At 33.8% G+C, this 17,581-nt stretch overlaps 2 protein-coding genes across 2 annotated transcripts; one reads left to right on the top strand and one right to left on the bottom strand.

Annotated features, from left to right (window-relative positions):
- The first annotated feature begins 1,121 nt into the window (after positions 1–1,121).
- Positions 1,122–7,816, top strand: coil (coilin). Its single transcript, XM_075313867.1, has 6 exons — positions 1,122–1,401; positions 1,461–1,498; positions 1,685–2,283; positions 5,922–6,898; positions 6,956–7,061; positions 7,412–7,816. The coding sequence occupies exons 1-6, from the start codon at positions 1,216–1,218 to the stop codon at positions 7,543–7,545; spliced, it is 2,040 nt and encodes a 679-aa protein (XP_075169982.1). The 5' UTR covers positions 1,122–1,215; the 3' UTR covers positions 7,546–7,816.
- Positions 7,817–11,471: 3,655 nt separating this feature from the next.
- Positions 11,472–14,582, bottom strand: Socs44A (Suppressor of Cytokine Signaling at 44A). The gene is made up of 2 exons (XM_075313866.1): positions 13,930–14,582; positions 11,472–12,047 (listed from the first exon to the last, which is right to left on the bottom strand). Exons 1-2 carry the CDS (start codon positions 14,442–14,444, stop codon positions 11,582–11,584), a joined length of 981 nt encoding a protein of 326 aa, XP_075169981.1. The 5' UTR covers positions 14,445–14,582; the 3' UTR covers positions 11,472–11,581.
- Between the last annotated feature and the right edge of the window lie 2,999 nt (positions 14,583–17,581).

Raw genomic sequence — 17,581 nt, 5'->3', positions numbered from 1 at the left:
CTTCAGAGAATCCCCACTACGTCGAAAACAGTCGTATACGATATCCAAAACTCCTCGGAAAAGCGCCGTCACTATTGAGAAGTTGTACCACGCCAAGTTACTACAAAAAAGTATCGCATGAGTGCAATTATTAGGAGCCCTTCTGGATACATTTAGAAGGACGCCAATAAGAGCCCCTTCAAACAATCAGACAAAGTGCATTTTAAGATAGTTGTAAAAGAATCATTGGGGTCAAGTAAAACACGATTTTTAGATGTTTATTAATTTTATGAAACATTTATAAATTCTCATAAATATAACATTTATACGACTATCACATCACATTTAACAAATTTTTATGCATTAATAAGAGATTGATGTTGAGTTACAAGTTGTAAGTTCAATGTTGTAGCATCTATCAGCCAGTACTTTTATATCCAATGGAGGCAGCGTGTCTGGAAAAATATTTGAAAAACTATCGCTTTATTCCATTTGGAAAGTCAAGAATTGTTCACCAATTTACTTTTCACACTTTTAAGCGTAATAACTATGTTTTCAGCACTTTATTTTCGTTTTCATTGAAATAAATTATAATAAGCCAGTTGCGCTTGGTGTTTCACAAAATATAAAATGGCTCTTGTAACAATAGTGATGGCAAAATACTTTCATGCGAATAGTGATGGCAAAATACTATCACAGTTGGCGATTGTTGCAGTGTCACTTACGAGTCTGTGGTAGCGATGAGGATGAAATGAAACATTGAAATGCTGGCACTATCGTCCAGAATAACTGATAATCTGTAAAGCGCATAAGGTAAGTACTATCTTCGCTTTTCGCGTTGAAGTTTTCGCGGTTACTTTATTAAAACAATTCAATGTAAAGTAGATAGGTTAACTCGATGTGCAGTTTCTTTACAGGAATATGTCTGTATTTATTTATAATTTTGATTATTTCAGGAAAAGTAATCGCGAAAATAAAATGATTTTCAACTCGAAAACCGAACATAGTACAAACCATAAAAGTGTCGCGGCTAAACTCGTACTTAGTACTCACCTTATAATGACAACTCAATACTGGCCTTTACTACACAAAAAATAATGATTGAATATATTTCAAATATAATGGCAACACTGTGTCGAAATTTATTTATTGTTTATTATTTTACCGGCAAGCTCATTTTGCTTTTGATGTGAAGGACATTGCCATTTAATACAAACACCAAAAAAATTGTCGACCATGAATATGAGTAAGTTTGGCGTTAAAATAGATCTATCCACATTTTTCGACGATGAAAGAAAAATGGTAATGGTAATGGTCGACGTGGATTCGTGGAAAACGGTATCTGACTTACAGAAAAGAGTTGAAGCTTTATTCGATATTGATGTTGGATTTCTCCACGATGGTTGCTATTTACCAAAAGACGTAAGAAAAAAGGATGATGAGAAACATGGTCATATATGGTAAATAATCTTTACTTTTAGGAACCTATCGAGATTGTGCGATTTTGCAAGGACTTAAAGTAAGGATGAATTTTCTTAATTTAGAGAAAAACTTGAATGGGTCAAAAACTTGTTTATTCTAGTATAAATAAAATTGCAATTGTTTTTTGTAAATCCATTCTGTTTCAAACAATTTCACCCATTTGACATAGTATATCTGGAGGTCCCCTCCTGAAATTGACTGCTATATTTTTCTATATTTGCAGGGCATTTGTACCGAAAGAAAAAACTAATAGCAAGAAAAAGAAAAAATCTAAAAAACACGATGAGGATGAAACTGAACGGATAGAAGAAGTATTTAATCAGGTGGATGATGAGCAATATAGTGAAAGTAAAAAGAAAAGAAAATATCTTTCTCTTGGTTGTGATTTAACTAGCTCAACACCAAATAATAGCTCAAAGCGCATTAAGAATTCTTTTGCTGCCATTAATGCCACACTCCGACAAGGGGGAGATAAAGTGAATAAATCATCTGAAATCACCAGCACTAGTTGTGAAAATACTCCAGCATTGCCCATACAGTCGTCCTCAGTATTTACAGAAAATGCCATTAAACAGAAAACGATGGAAAATGATAAAAAATCACACACAAAATCCGTTTTAGAAGAGAAATCTTGCAATGAAAATAGTAAAACTGAGTCACCAACAAACAAGACTTCTTCATTGGACAAATCAAGTGGAGATTCATCTCATAATATTAACGCCAATTGTGATAATTCGCAATATTCTACAGCCTTTGATAGTCAAACAAAAAGAAAATCGAAAAAAAATCGCAAATGTTCTAAAAAACCTACAGAAAATTCAAGTGAGTATATTTGATTGGGCAGTTCTATATGAAAGATCCATCTACTATATATTAACAGGCGCGATGGCAAATCTTAGCTCTTTGAAAAAGTAGTAGAATGAAACATTTTCAGTTATGTTTGAAATCTATGGGTTGGAAAATTACGGTAATACTATATTCAGGATCCAAAAAAACTTGGAATTTCATTAATGAAACTTTAGGGAGGAAAAAACAGAATGAAGTTAGGTTGCGTAATTCTGTTGGGGAAATTTTAGAGGATGATTTGGAGAAGACAAACTGCTTAAACAGATATTTTATCACTTCGATAAATGAACTAAAGGCCCAGATAGAAATTCGTCCGGGGGATACAATAAATTTTTTCACTACTCTTGAGAGGTCAAGTAGTTGTTTTGAGATGCAGGTTATCAGTTTTCAAGATATAGTGGATGTAGTTACGTCTATGAAAGTTGATAAATGTGCAGGCAATGACAATATTTCCCCTAAGTTTCTAAAAGAGTGCATGAATGAAATTTCACCATCTTTATTAGTACTTTTTAACAAAATGATAACTTCATCTGAATACCCAGATATTTTAAAGGTACACAAGATTGTTCCTATACCGAAGACAACCAATCCACAATCCGAGGAAAATTATAGACCAATATCGATTCTTTCTACGATATATAAAGTATTTGAAAGGATTTTATTTGAGAATTTATTAGGCTATTTTGAGGAGAATAAATTTATTTATTATTTTCAATTTGGGTTCAGGAAAGGATGTGGTACTGAGGACGCAGTTTTAACTGTAGTGCAATATATATGTCAAGTATTAGATAAGGGTTTCAATGGTGTTGCGGGAATATTCTTTGATTTTTCGAAAGCATTTGATATGGTAGACCATCATTTGTTAAGGAAACTGGAGTTTTATGGGATTAAGGGATCTGAACTGAAACTATTTGAAAATTATTTCAAGAATAGAAAACAATTTGTGCCGATCAATCAATCAAAAAGCTCTTTGGAAACAGTTAGGTATGGCGTGCCACAAGGTAGTGGACTTGGTCCTTTACTATTTGCAATTTACTTGAATGATATTAAGAATCTTTCTTTTTCTGGTAAGCTCTTTATGTTTGCCGATGATGTTTGTTTATTTTATCCCTATAGGTTTGATGCAACATTGAGAAATAATATAGAAAGAGATTCTGCTTTGTTGTTTGAGTTTGCTAGATTAAATCAATTAGTTTTGAATCCTGGAAAAACCAAAATGGTCCGATTTCATTTCATTTCTATTACCCAGGATTTCCAAGTTTTTGTCAATGGAAGCCTGATTCAGTAGGTAAGATCTGTGAAATATCTTGGTGTTTTACTTCAGAGTAACATGTCATGGAATTTACATATTGAAGAGGTGAGGAAGAAAGTTGCTCCCGCAGTAGGTATTCTGCAAAAATTGAAATGGAAACTTGATGAGGGAACGAAATTTATGATTTTTCAGTCATTGATACAATCGCACATAAATTACCTGGCCAGTGTGTATGCGTACAACAAAGATTGCAGTTCCTTAAAATCCCTTCAAAGGATTCAAAATAGAGGTTTGAAACTTGTGTACAATCTTCCATTGCGATTTTCAACCTCGATGTAGGTTTGAAAAATGCAAACAAAGAATAGATTACTCAGGTTGTATAAAGTACAATGAGCTACCACAATGTATAAAGTCGATCTGTACTATTTCAAGATTCAAGAAGGCATGTAAAGAGTTTCTAAGTAACAAGCTATAAAAAGAATTATTAGATTAATATAAAATTAATTATATAACACAAAAATTATATTCACCTTGTAAATAGTCACATGCAGGAGTAGAGGCATCTGAACTTGATCGGACCTGTGAACAGGAGAAACTGTTGGCGGCTTCAAGTATCTTTATGAAGCCTGTTCAAACCTGTGTGGTATGTGGCCTGGAGGCTAATCACGGCATGCGATATCGAGAACTTTTGATCGAAATCTAAATTTTTCGGATCACGGGAGACGATATCGATATGCTAGTCAACCAATAACCAATCCCACGATCTTGTGTATACAAGGCGGGCATGCTAACAATTGCACCACGGTGGCTCCCAACGATGGATCTCGATCTATGGATAATAAGAAATATCTGTTAAAAAAGCAAAATGTCTGCTGAAAAGGAAAAACAAGCATTGTTTGCTAAAATAGCAAATATGTATAATTTATATATTTGCCTTATTCTTTATTATTTTTATTGTTATCTGTTTGCTATTTTGAGAATACTTTGTGTAAAATCTTCAAATTTCCCGAATTGTTGTCCGCTAGTTCATGAGGTACAAAAATATAACAGAAGACACTGGCTGCTGTTTTTAGCAGATTTTTTTTTTTTTCTATGAGTGTACTACGTTGGAAGGCGATTGTACGCGATAAAATCCTAGGAGGTACTGTTGCGAGAACATGTAGCGGTGTATTCGCCACTACAAATCATATTTATGGTTTCCACATAAAGATGATTCGGGGAAATTCTGCCGAAACGCACAGTCGTAAGGTTAGGAAATACACAGTTTGATAAGTCTGTATTTTATACCACAGGTTGTCGGTTGTCTATGCGGTCAACACTGATAGTTCACAATTACCTTGTAACTATTCAACAAGGTGACTTTATCTGCAACTCAAGTCTGCTTGCAACAAGCTTATCACAAATATCAATGGCACGATATTATGTTCATAATTATAAAATTTCTTATGATGCTATAAAAGTCCTGCCCAAGGGGCCTAGATGAGATTCATATTCTAAAACTAAAAGTAAATCCTAAAAAGTCGCTAGATGGTGCAAATATGAAAATTCTTAGTAATAAAACTTTTTGTCAATTTTTTTTATCGTTTCAATCTGTTTGGTATGAGCGGTTATCGAAAACGAAATCTAGCATAGAGAAAATAACTACATTTTGTAGATTTTCTTCGATAAAGGTGAGTACTAAGTTCAAGTTTAGCCGCTAAAGTGAAAACTAAATCAGTAAAAAAAGGCATAAAATTTATACACATTTGTTGCAAACTTTATTATAACTTGATGGGGAATAGTCCAAAGCAAATTTTCACAAAGTTTGTATTCCTTAAAATGGATTATTATTATTTTAGCGACTAAACTCGAACTTAATACCCACCTTAAGGGCGAAAATGCTAGTCAACCCACAACCAATCTCGCATTTGGTGTAAGGACGGTGTTAGACATTTAATGCTATATGGTTTTGAGGTCTGTTGACCAGCACTTTTACCATTTTTGTTCATATCAAGCGATTTTTTGTAAGGTGTGTACATGGTCTCTGTAATGTCTACATAACGGGGTGTTGGGCAAGGAGTTTATCCTAGGAAATACCTTACAAATTCCAGGATAATTATTATATGGTATACTTCAAGCAACTTGTAAGATCCCACTAAACAGCTGGTACGGTTTTGAAAAAATCGGGTTGAGACAACGAAAGAATATTCTTGAATGCCTAAGGTAGACTGACTTAGAATTTTTATTATAAGAAAGTGCCGAGTTATAGATTTTATTTCTAAAAAATGTGTTCACAGAAAAGTCCACGTCACAACGCCTTACAGTTAAAATTATTATGGGATTACATAATACCCTTATAAATATTTACTCGTTCTCTACGCAGTTGAATTGTCCATATCACCCACACGTCTTAGAAGCTTGCCATCCTCAACTTTTATTACTGAAGGCAGAAATTCGGGGCAACGCCAGCGATCTTCTAAGAATCCCTTCAAAAACCAATCATCGTTACACACGAATCATATTCACTTCAACGATTCCGGCGAAATTTCGACTACAGAATCAAACAAAAACTCTAAAAAGCAATCAAATGGCTTGCGGGAAAAGCCAGTCATTAAAGTAGTATTTCATTGTCAATTAGATGAGATAGACGCAAAGAAACCAAGAGTATTTGAAATCAATAGTAAAAGTGCGAAAACCATTGAAGAAACAAATCAAAGGAAACCATTAATAGAAATACAGGAAGACATTCAAATAAATCCTGTAGAAAGAATGAACGTAGCATGCAATCAATCAAAAACAACATCTAAAAATAATGATGAAATAGATAATGAGGAGCCTGAAGTATCTACCAGCTATAATGCGATGCAGGAAAAAGATAACACAATACAAGAAGATGATACCACAACTAAGAATGATACATTGAATAATACAGACAATACCAAAACTATTATTGAAAAATCTATTGACTATTCGCAGGCCGATGAAAATGATGTTAATGATCACATTACAACAGAAAAAAATGAACTACCAATATCAACCAATCATGCCAATAATAATGGTGATAATGATTTGAGTATCCAATCAGTAGATTGCGTTGATCTTAGTATGGACGGGGATGAGGAAAATGATATTAGCCTTAGAAATAGAACCTCAAAACTTATACAAGATATTTCAATATCCGATACATCAGACATTGAAGAAGTCATTGATTTAAACGAGACAGAAGTTCAAAATAATGAAAAATCCTTGACGAGTCCCTCTAGAAGTACCTTAAATAGCACCATTAGAGTCAACAATATTATTGGAAAATGCAAAGAAGCTAAAGATATGCCCAACATTAATGACATTATGATATTCAAGGTGAGATGGATTTGGTAACTATTATGCTTAACAATACTGATTTATTGACCATTTTAGATCCCTTTTGCCAACCGCCTAGGAAATCCCGATTGCACTAAGTTCTTAGCTGGACGAGTTGAACGAACTCAACAGCGCACAAAGATGATAAAATTGGTGATATTAGGTAGGTTTCTATTGTAATTTAGAGTGCTTGAAAATCAATGAGTTCTTAGCGATTTTATTAAATATTTGGCTTTTGAGCCTTCCAGGTTAGTATGTGTGTGTAATAATTTTATTATTCCGTTTGGATCACTGTAAAATATCGGGTCCCAATCATAAAAAGTACAACCATTTTGGTCACACAGAACAAAAAATATTTTTCCAATTAAATTATTAATTGAATTAAAGAACAAAAATGAAAAATAAAAAGGCATTTTTCCAAACTGTTTTTTCTAGTTTTGTTTTCACCCTCCTATATTTATGCCTATTTATCTCTACTTATAAATTTATCTAATAATTTTTATAACTTTTTAGATGGTCATTCGGAACTATTTTATGTGGGTGAAAAATATATTGACAGATACATGGATAATTCGCAGTGCGAGGAAAAATTTATTAATATAAAATTCAGTGAGATGGTTCAGCCACGTATATTAGCGAACAATTGAATGCGATTGTTGTAAGTTATATCAACATTTCCATTATTATGTTTTGTTGATCTTGCGCCTACCAAGAACTATATACATACATTTTTTTATATCGCTTGCACTGTTAAATTGACTTTTTCATGAATTATTTTTTATTATGGCGAATGAAGCTTATTGGCCTTTTGAGTTTTAAATACATTATAATAATCATAATGTTAATAAAAAAAGACAAAAGTTTAGAGTATAAAAGAAAAATAAATAAAATAAAATTTAAAGAACATTTTCAGAAAAATGTGGATTTTATTTTTAACGGCAGGGAAAGAATGATCTGTGGCATTTGGGAACTAATAAAAATGTACAGATCTTAAAATAAATATTTTTATGAAATCTTATATTTATAAATTGGAAAAGTCTATAAGTGTTTTCAACTTGACGTCGATACCCAAAGTGTCACCAATTCCAAAAAAAAATGTTGGCAGGGTATTGGGCAAGTGGTGTGAGCGAAATGACTTGGAAAGTTTGGCAAATGCTACTGTTGGAATTTTCTGGTAGTTTGTTTGCCGATTGGTTACCACGACCGAGATATTTTCGCTGTCCATGTAGTGAACAGTGTGGTTGATGATTTGGTGACAGATATCCATAAATTTTATCACAGTGAAATAACAATTAAGATCACCGCGGTAAGCATTTAACCGATCGTATATATCATCAAAACTATATTCTACCTCGTGGTTGTATCCTTGGACAAAGAGAGATTCCTTGTATCGCTCGAACCCGACATATAGGACCCATTGCAGTAAGGAGAGCAAGAAAGACGCGAAATGATCTCCTTCCAGTAAATTCTGGGTAAGTAGTTGAGGTGAAAAACTGCTTACCAATAGCATTTGTTTCATACCCTCAACAATACCGCATGCTGGATAATAATGACGGATAGTTTCGGTTACAAAGCATCAAAAAATTTCATGAGTACGACCACGTGACCAATAAATTTGTTATTTTTTAGTCATATCTCGTCCATGCTTACGATTCACCTCTTGGCAATGGTGCAGAGAAATACTTTCCTTATAGGACATGTCCTTGCGAAAGTAATCAAGATTTCCATTTAATAGTAATTACTTATCAATTATTTGGTAATGAAATGTTTTGCTGTGTTTGTAGACGGATTTGTAGAGTACGCCGTATATCAAAGCAGTCAACGTCGATGACAAATTTGGCAACCATGCTGGTGGGGGCATCCTCGTTTACCATACAATCATGAGTCATGAATTACTTCTTACACGGTGTACAACTCTATCTCGACTGTCCTAGGATTGGGTGCTAAACCCCATATGATTTGGTCACTAGCGTCTATATCGTTGGCACAGCATTCCCAGTATATTATTTATTTTGGGTCTGAAGTTTCTTTAAAAAAAATATATATATTATTTTGGGCATAAGATGATTAATCAATCGAGCTCTACGATTGCAAACATGTAATCAGTATGACCATACATACTTCCGTAGCGGGGAACAATTTCCGACGTGTAAGAATTCCCACCACCGATTACACCTCTTCGAAACTGAACAGTGATGTACAAGTTTTCTGAAGGTAGTGGATCAGAAACTTATTAGTGAAGCTCTACGTGAGCACCACCTTCAATATTAAAACTAGACTGCGTATAACAATTAATACGGACGTGACGTAAATCGCTGGCCCATGAAGTTGTCCGATCCATACAATCCAGCACTACGTAGGCTCCACTGCCATGGGTTAACTATTTTATTTGTACTTATTTTTTATTCCTAAAATCCTGAATGTGCTCAACCGAATAAAAACTGGAAAAACGAATGCTACTTACACATTTGGCCTTTGAGGCTCACCGAGGTGCAATGCGTTCAATACCACCAGTTTCGGTTGTACACGATCAAGTTTTTTTAGCGGGGTTTAGTTCTGAATGGGGAAGTGGGGAATTCGAAAGCAATGTATATATCTTGTGTTTATATGCATTTATTTACTCAAGAAATTATCATATTTTTAGAAATAAAAATAACATTTGTCATATTTTTGTGAGTGTATTTGTATACAATTGAAATATGCTTGGTATGTATGTACTTAAATATACATATATATTGAACAAGAGTTTTAACATAAATTGTTGCGTTTTAAGGAAGACAAAGACATACTTGTTTTGTGAAATTAAAGCAAGGCTTTGATAGGACAGTATTTTTACTTTATAAATATATATATTTTTTTTATTTTTAAGACATGAAATTAGATGATTTAAAATCCTTTTTGTATTTTTTTATTTTAATATCATTTTTTTGTAAGTTAATATAAACTTAATATGTTTGAAGAAACTTTGATAAAATTTTTAGGAAACAACCGGTGGTAGTTAACGTAACTATTAAAATCTTTGGTTTTTATTTATGTATGTATATGCTAATTAAAGATAATGTTTTAATACTTATATACATGACGCGTATTTGCATAGCATTGTGTTAAATATTAAAATTTCCAAGAAAATAAATGGCTTACTACTAAAAAACTTTTCTATCGTGTATATTTTCATTTAATTGCAACTATGCTCAGTTTGACCAGCCGCCAAACTGGAATATTACAAATTTAATATTAAAGCGTTATGGCAGAAATTGAATAATTAATATAATTCTATAAGACTCATTAATTATTATGTGAAACCATAAATAAAAAATTACCAAATCTCAAGATAAAAAATAAAACGCAAAATCTGCCACAAGTTTGTATATTAATGTTCATTGCAAACGACACTGTGTGAGAATATAGTTAGAAAATAATTTGTTAGATCTTACTTTGATTATATAAAAAAAATAAATTCAGTTAGGCCTCGATTTCCACGGTTAATTGGGTCGGTTAAAAAAGATTATATTAATAAAAAAAGTTTACGTCAGATTCCGGACATGAACATCATTCCAAACTAGCCAAAAATTTATAGTGCCCATTCATTTAATTATTATTATTTGATTAATCGTTTAAACCGGAAATTTATCCTTGTCATGGGCATTTCAATATGTTCCCAAAATGCCAAATAAAAATTAGGTCGCTTTTATGTATGAGCTAGATTTTCTAAAGCTCTCAAGATGTCAGATATCACTTTTGGTATGTGTAGGCGAGATAACTTAAGCCAGCTGCTATTTCTTTAAATCAATCATGTTGGATTAACAAAGGAGTATATTATATTTAGGTGGCTTCAACGGCAACGGCAAAATAATAGGTCGTTTCGCAAAAAATATGTTGCCTTGGCGTTACACTACTTTTTTCGTCATTATATTTTCACTCAAATGATAGTGTCATTCCAAAATTATTGTTAATTCATAATATTGTGAGGGATACAGGACCCAAAAGCTATATTTCATATTTCATATTTTGCAAGCAATTTCCAGGATGTTGCACCTTTTTTACCAATCGAAATCGCCATAAGTGAACCTCATTTAATAAAGCTTTGTTTTTTTCTTGTTCGTCTTGGCTCTGCATCTCTTCTATTTTTTGTCTCGTCAATTTATAGAAACGATATACGATCGAATTTCCATTTTTCAGCAGACACATGTACAAATAATAATTCACGTACGTAACTTATCGTTGCCAGTGTCGCCCCAGTCGAGAAACGAAAGCGACACCCTCGTTATGCAAGTCTAACGCACTTCGACGGTGCTACTAAGGCCAGCTTAAAAGCATTTTTAAATCTTCTTCTGTTCATGAATTTAAATTGTTGCACGAATCATATTTTATTTGAATATTACCTTTGCTTTTCATTAGTTTTCCAAAGGAGTAAATTTGGTTCGGAAGAAAATGTGATTTCAAAACACAAAAAGAGATGGTTGCCGAAGACCAAAAGTTCATGGCAGTCAGGATATATGTACATTTTATGGCAGCTTATACAAAATTTCCGAAGCGTAACGAATAAAATGGCAATATTAAATCGAGGTCTGCCTTCATTTATATGTGATGTCAATTTATTTTCCCTATTTTGAGATTTAAAGTGGATATTCTGTACACAAACGACATGTATACACATTTACTTTGTTTGATTTTTATGTTCATCTAGAATACCAATTCCCTTTTTTCAGCTAAATATATTTGTAAACGAGGTGGTATGGAAAGTTTGGATATATCTTCCGATTTTGTTGTACGCTGTATAACACGCCGACACAAATCCTGAAGCTTTGGCATATTCCAGTAACGACTTAGAGGGTATTTCAATATAACTGGAAACGGTGGTTGAACTTCATTTGGTACTTTAACGAAACATACAAAATTATCATTTGTACAACGATATAAAATGTCTTCAATCATTTCGACAATGGACTCGTACTCTAACTCTTCAAAATGCCAATAATCATTTCGATACTCCAAACGATAATGTAGTGTTACATTGACTATTCGAAATGATAATGTGAATTGACAACCACTCGTCTCTGAATCGCGTACCAAAAAAGATCCAGTTGGTTTATCGGTTAATTGCTTTTGTGCATCACGTCTTGATATTTCTCCCCAATACCAAACTTGGCTGAAAAGAAAAAATATATTTGTATATTAAGGAAGCAAAACACATTATCACTTTATCCAAACAATGTAAGGACGGCTTAAAGAGAGTATTGTTTGGGAGTTTCAGTTTTTTTTTTAATTTAATATGGTGAACCGTTTTCAAGTCATTCTAATATATGTAGTGGAAGTGCCTTAATTTTGAACATAACGGTATATCTCGAAAAGTCGAGCTGATAGAAAAAACCAAGTGCAGATTTGGAGTCAGCGACCTCAAATTACTAAGAATTTGCTATAAATTTCAAATCAACACAAAAAAGTTCAATTTTGTTCCCTTGTTTAATCTATTGCCGCCCGTAGTGTCTGATGATTTTGTGTCTGAATAACTAGAAACATAAGCAATGGAGATATTAAAATTATCTTAGGTTATCTTTTAAGCAATTTTAAATTTGTGATTAACTTCCGAATAGTACGATATTTGAATAACTAACACATTTTTTGTTTTTTATGCTAGTATTTAGTTACACTCGATGCTATATGTTAGGTTTCCATATAGCGTCTTAGAACCATGGTTGCCACTCGAGCCAAAAATATTCTTTCAAAGATTGGAGGAAATTTTACTACAAAACTGCCAATCAAATATTTTTATTTCTATAAAAAATTTTGCCAAAATTTTATTTCTATAGAAATTTTTTCAAAATTTTATTTCTATAGAAATTTTTTTCAAAATTTTATTTTTTCATATTTTTTTTTTCTAGAAAATTTTGTCAAAATCTTACTTCTATAGAAAATTTTGTCAAAAATTTATTTCTATAGAAAATTTTGTCAAAATTTTATTTCTATAGACAATTTTGTCAACATTTTATTTCTATATAAAATATTGTCTAAACTTTATTCCTATATAAAATTTTGTCAAAATTTTATTTCTATAGACAATTTTGTCAAAATTTCTTTCTATAGAAAATTTTTTCAACATTTTATTTCTATAGAAAATTTTTTCAAAATTTCATTTTTATAGAAAATTTTCCAAAAATTTTATTTCTATAAACAAATTTCTCAAATTTAATTTCTATAGAATTTTTTTTTTCAAAATTTCATTTCTATCGAAAAATTTCTCAATATTTCATTTCTATAGAAATTTTTCTTAAATTTTGTTACTATAGAAAATTTCTATTTATGAATTTTCTCTTAGTTTGAGAGAAATATTTTGCAAAATCTACCAAAACACCGAGAATTCTACCAATCTACTAAACAGTAAAAAATCTAGCATTTTTGGTAGAATTCTACTAGGTCTACTTTGCGTGGGTTAATTATGCATTAAAATATCAAAATCATAGTACTCGAGCCGCTGAGATAAATAGTGCAAATTATCTTAAAATCTAATTGAAAGAGTTTTCATATCTCTTGTGCATAAATTTTGCTAAATCATCATAAAATTGTTGTATTGACTTATTTTTTGTTTATTGGCGTAGATAGGGGAGTTTTATGAGTTTACCATCCACCGTACCAAACATCATGCAGTATTTCTTCACACTATAATTATATATCCTTGTACATAGTTGAATCTCATGTTATCTTCGACGTAACATGTATCATCCCAACACAGGTCCCGCATAATCTACATAAACTCGTTCCAAAGGATACATATTAAATGTTCTGAAAGTGCCTTATTAGGGATGCCTTTGTATGGAATCAAAAGTGTAATTGATTGAAGTCTATTTTTGTTTTTAAATGAAAGTGATACAAGCTACTCTAATATTTTTGAATAGTGCAATTAGGTTTGTTTGGTTCCTTTTAACCAAAAAACAGAGTAGTTTATATTGTTGGAACTTCGTGTGTTGGGAATATCAAAATCTTCGAAATTAACCTTTAATGTCAAGATAATTATTAATTATATCAAAACTTACTTCAACATTTCACTACTAGCTCCGTACATAATCCAATTTGGACCATCTTCCCTTTCAAGCCATTTCTTTTTGATAAAACGTTTGAAATCATTTGAGAATGGTGTAAAAGTATCAGCTTCGTCATTTGTAGTATTGCTGCCCTTAAAATTGAATTGCAATGGCTGATGTACCGGCGACGAAGTTAGGAATTCCGACGAAGCATCTGTTGTCGCTCCACCATCGCCTTGGAATGACTTCCGCCTTCTTAATGAAAATCTCAGACCCATTTTCTTTCGAAAACGTTGAAATGCATTTTTCTCCTCTTTGCGCTTACGTCCTACTACCGTGTGACAAGTTGCCTCAGCATCAATTGTGTTATTATTATTGCTTTGTATTTGCGAGGAGGTGGCAGCCGGCGTTGGTAGTAATTCATTATCAGATATCGCCGCACTTAAGTTTATTGAATTTTGTGACTGAGACTTTTTCCGTCTAGTGAGCGAATGGAACCATCCTTTCTTCTCCCTTTCTGAACTCATTATTTACTTTTGCGTTGTCTTTGTTGTTGCAGTAATTTTTGGTTTTGTATCAACAGCTTAAAATCGTATAGGGCATATTCGAAAATATTAGTCACTGCGTCTTATTAGTTTTAGTTTTTTCATTTTATTATTTTGTTAATATGTTGTATTTTTATATATGTAGTTACTATTGACATTTCGATCACTGTTGCACACTACCAAAAAAACTCTAAGATGGAAATTTCAATTAACATCACTAAACAAATACGCCGATTTCCATTGTGTACGCCAAACGCTGTACGTTACTCAATCTCCAATGTAAACTTATAAGTGTGTAAATATAACCATAGCGATAGGCGGAAGGCGAACATCTGTTTACGTGCATTTTTTAAGGGGACCGTATACGGTCGGACAAACCTGCGGCACAACAAGTTGCGGCGACAAATCCGCTAGTATAATGCGCTTTACAGGCTATCAGTTATTCCGGACGGAATTCGGGGTTTGTAAAGAATCTTACGGCTTAAATCTACTTTAGTACAAGTGGTCCGATTGGTCCAATTTTTGGCCAGTGTGTATACTTTTCGATTCTAAACACAAAATGTAATATACCACTTTTTAGCGGAAAGACCTATTTTCGGAGTTACGGGCCCCTAAAGTTTTCATTGCCACGTATATTGGATTTAGTATCCATCGCACATAATCATCCTAAAAGTAATATATTTAGAATAACATGGACCCGGAGAGGTCGCTTTAGCCCACTTTGGACCCTGTCCATTGGATAAAGTGTCAAATCCCGGCCGAAGGTCGGCCACCTATATCCAATTTTTAAGGGTCGGTATCTTTAAAACTACGCTCTTCCGACAAAATTTTTACTTAATATTTTCTGCTTAAAATGTACTATTTTTACCAAATACGCAAAAACTGAATTTTATTCATTTCATGAAAAATTGCTGTCAGAATTAAGAAAAATATAAAGGAAAATACCGATTTTCACCGATTTTACTTACATATTCGATTTGAAATCCCTTCATCTACACTCAAAAAAAAAATTGGTTTATTTATAACAACTTGTGCTAAAGTAGATTTGTTCCAAACATGCAGCAGTATCGGACTTAACTTATAATGTGCACAATATATGGGATATGTCCGACACGAGCACTGTCGTCCGGAATAAATGACGACATAATCGATACTGCTGAATGTTTATTGGATCGATAACATATTTACCGATTATTTAGTCATCGCCGAGTAAATGTGAATTTCTAGTTTCCATGGTAACTGTCAAACTAAAACATCTCAACCCGGTATGAACGGTGAAATGTTTTGGAAAAACGAATGAGAAATACGAGTCGGTGGGAACATAGCAGAAGACAAGGGAAAGTTTTAGGCAGAGGCGCCTGCAAAGACAGGATAGGTGCGCGGTCCTGACGTCTTGGCACTTTTTGACAGCGTCTGTCACCTGCCTGAGGAAAGGTTGCGAGGATTTCGTGATGCGCTTTACAGACTATCAGTTATTCCGCTCGTGTCGAACATATCCCATATATTGTGCACATTATAAGTTAAGTCCGAAGGCATAATCGATACTGCTGCATGTTTGTGGGATCGATAACATATTTACCGATTATTTAGTCATCGCCGACAAGTCGTATCGATCCGACACACTGTAAGATTCTTTACAAACACCGACATTCCGTCCGGAATAAGTGATAGTATGTAAACCGCATGAGACGATTAGGCCTTGAAGTATCACCAATATATAAGTGTAAGGTTGGCTCAGGCAAAGTTCGAGCGGAAGTGTGCTGCGATGGCCAAACGCATTACATGGAGGTTTATCTTGTGCCTGATTCTATGTACTATGTTTGACGTAGCTCCTGCCTTAGTTAGCAGCCTGGAAATGATACCTGGGTAGACCGATTCGGACATTCACGAGCTCTCTGGAGTACAAAAAGATGGTCTAGAACTTGCGATATCCCATATTTTGGGTTATTAGCGACATGGACTGCGAAAAACTTTACTAGAGGAAAACATGATCGATACTGTAGACGCGATCCCTCTGAAGCATTGACTTGAAGACCACCTTTTGGTAAATCCCTCTCTCTGTGGATAGTCGAAGATCGCTTTCACAGTTCCCGGAAGATCGCATCATCAATTCACCGTTATGTCGTTTGGGTTGTGCAATGCAACCCAATCCAGCGGAACTGCGACATAGCGTCTTCGTGTATCTCAACGATTTGCTGAGTGTGTCGTCCGATTTCGATTCACACATGGGCGCCAATCTCACGATAAACCTCTCAAAATCGAAGTTTTGCCGAAAGATACTGCGATATCTTGCCTACACTATAGGTATATCGATAGTCGCCAATAATGTCCTTCCACAAAATGAAAAAGGACATGACAACCAGTTCTGTCCTCATACACCCTGATTTCCGTAGTCATTTCTTCGTCCAATGCGACGCCCCTAATGTAGGTATTGGAGGAGTCCTTTACCAATTAGATTAACACTCAGTCCAATTCAACGGCGTTCAGCGAAATTATAGCGTAACGGAACGCGAATGCAGAGAGAATAAAAACACAAGAGAACGAAACTGTGAGGCGAAACTGCGTCAGTAGGTGGCAGTCATGAGGAAAATTTCTCTAATATCATGAAGTTTTTGTCGGCGGTTCTCTCAAATATCATACAGTTTTCGTCGGCGTCACCCAGTTCAGTTCCCTGCCGGCTTTACGAAACGTAAGGAAAATAGGATTTAGAACCTACTTTGTATTGAAAAATGTTCTGTTTTATAAATGTTTTCATTCCATTATTTTTTTGGCAGACAATTTGAAATTGTAACTGCCGATGACTTTATAAAGAATTTCTCAAAACAGCCCTTCGACCGCAATGTCGGTAATACCAAAGCTGCAGGCATTGTGCGACATCTATACGGTTGACATTTGTTTTCTTCCTCTTTGTCTTCTTGTGTTTTCATTCTCTCTGGCGAATGTTTGGGTATTATCACCGCTACTCAGAAACATTCTAGTAATGTGTTCTCTCCATTTTTCAGTTTGTTTGAATATGACGACGCACAGTAGTGCGTGTGGTCTTGCAGAAAAATCGGGGAATCTAGAAGAATTACCAAATGTACTATCACGGGTCATGTCTAAAAACCAAATCTAGTTCC

Source organism: Haematobia irritans, chromosome 5 (assembly GCF_050003625.1).
Source record: "Haematobia irritans isolate KBUSLIRL chromosome 5, ASM5000362v1, whole genome shotgun sequence".
Taxonomy (NCBI): Eukaryota; Metazoa; Arthropoda; class Insecta; order Diptera; family Muscidae; genus Haematobia; species Haematobia irritans.
Note: the sequence above shows the minus strand (reverse complement) of the source record. Positions and strands in the feature narration are given on the sequence as shown.

What these genes read in the sequence shown, in the direction of transcription:
- coil (XM_075313867.1), top strand. Translation starts at nt 1,216, where the DNA reads ATGAATATGAGTAAGTTTGGCGTTAAAATAGATCTATCCACATTTTTC. An exon ending in GTTGCTATTTACCAAAAGAC is followed by an intron (nt 1,402 to 1,460) that starts GTAAGAAAAAAG and finishes CTTTACTTTTAG; the next exon opens with GAACCTATCGAGATTGTGCG. An exon ending in ATGACATTATGATATTCAAG is followed by an intron (nt 6,899 to 6,955) that starts GTGAGATGGATT and finishes TGACCATTTTAG; the next exon opens with ATCCCTTTTGCCAACCGCCT.
- Socs44A (XM_075313866.1), bottom strand. Translation starts at nt 14,444, where the DNA reads ATGAGTTCAGAAAGGGAGAAGAAAGGATGGTTCCATTCGCTCACTAGA. An exon ending in GCTAGTAGTGAAATGTTGAA is followed by an intron (nt 12,048 to 13,929) that starts GTAAGTTTTGAT and finishes TTTTCTTTTCAG; the next exon opens with CCAAGTTTGGTATTGGGGAG.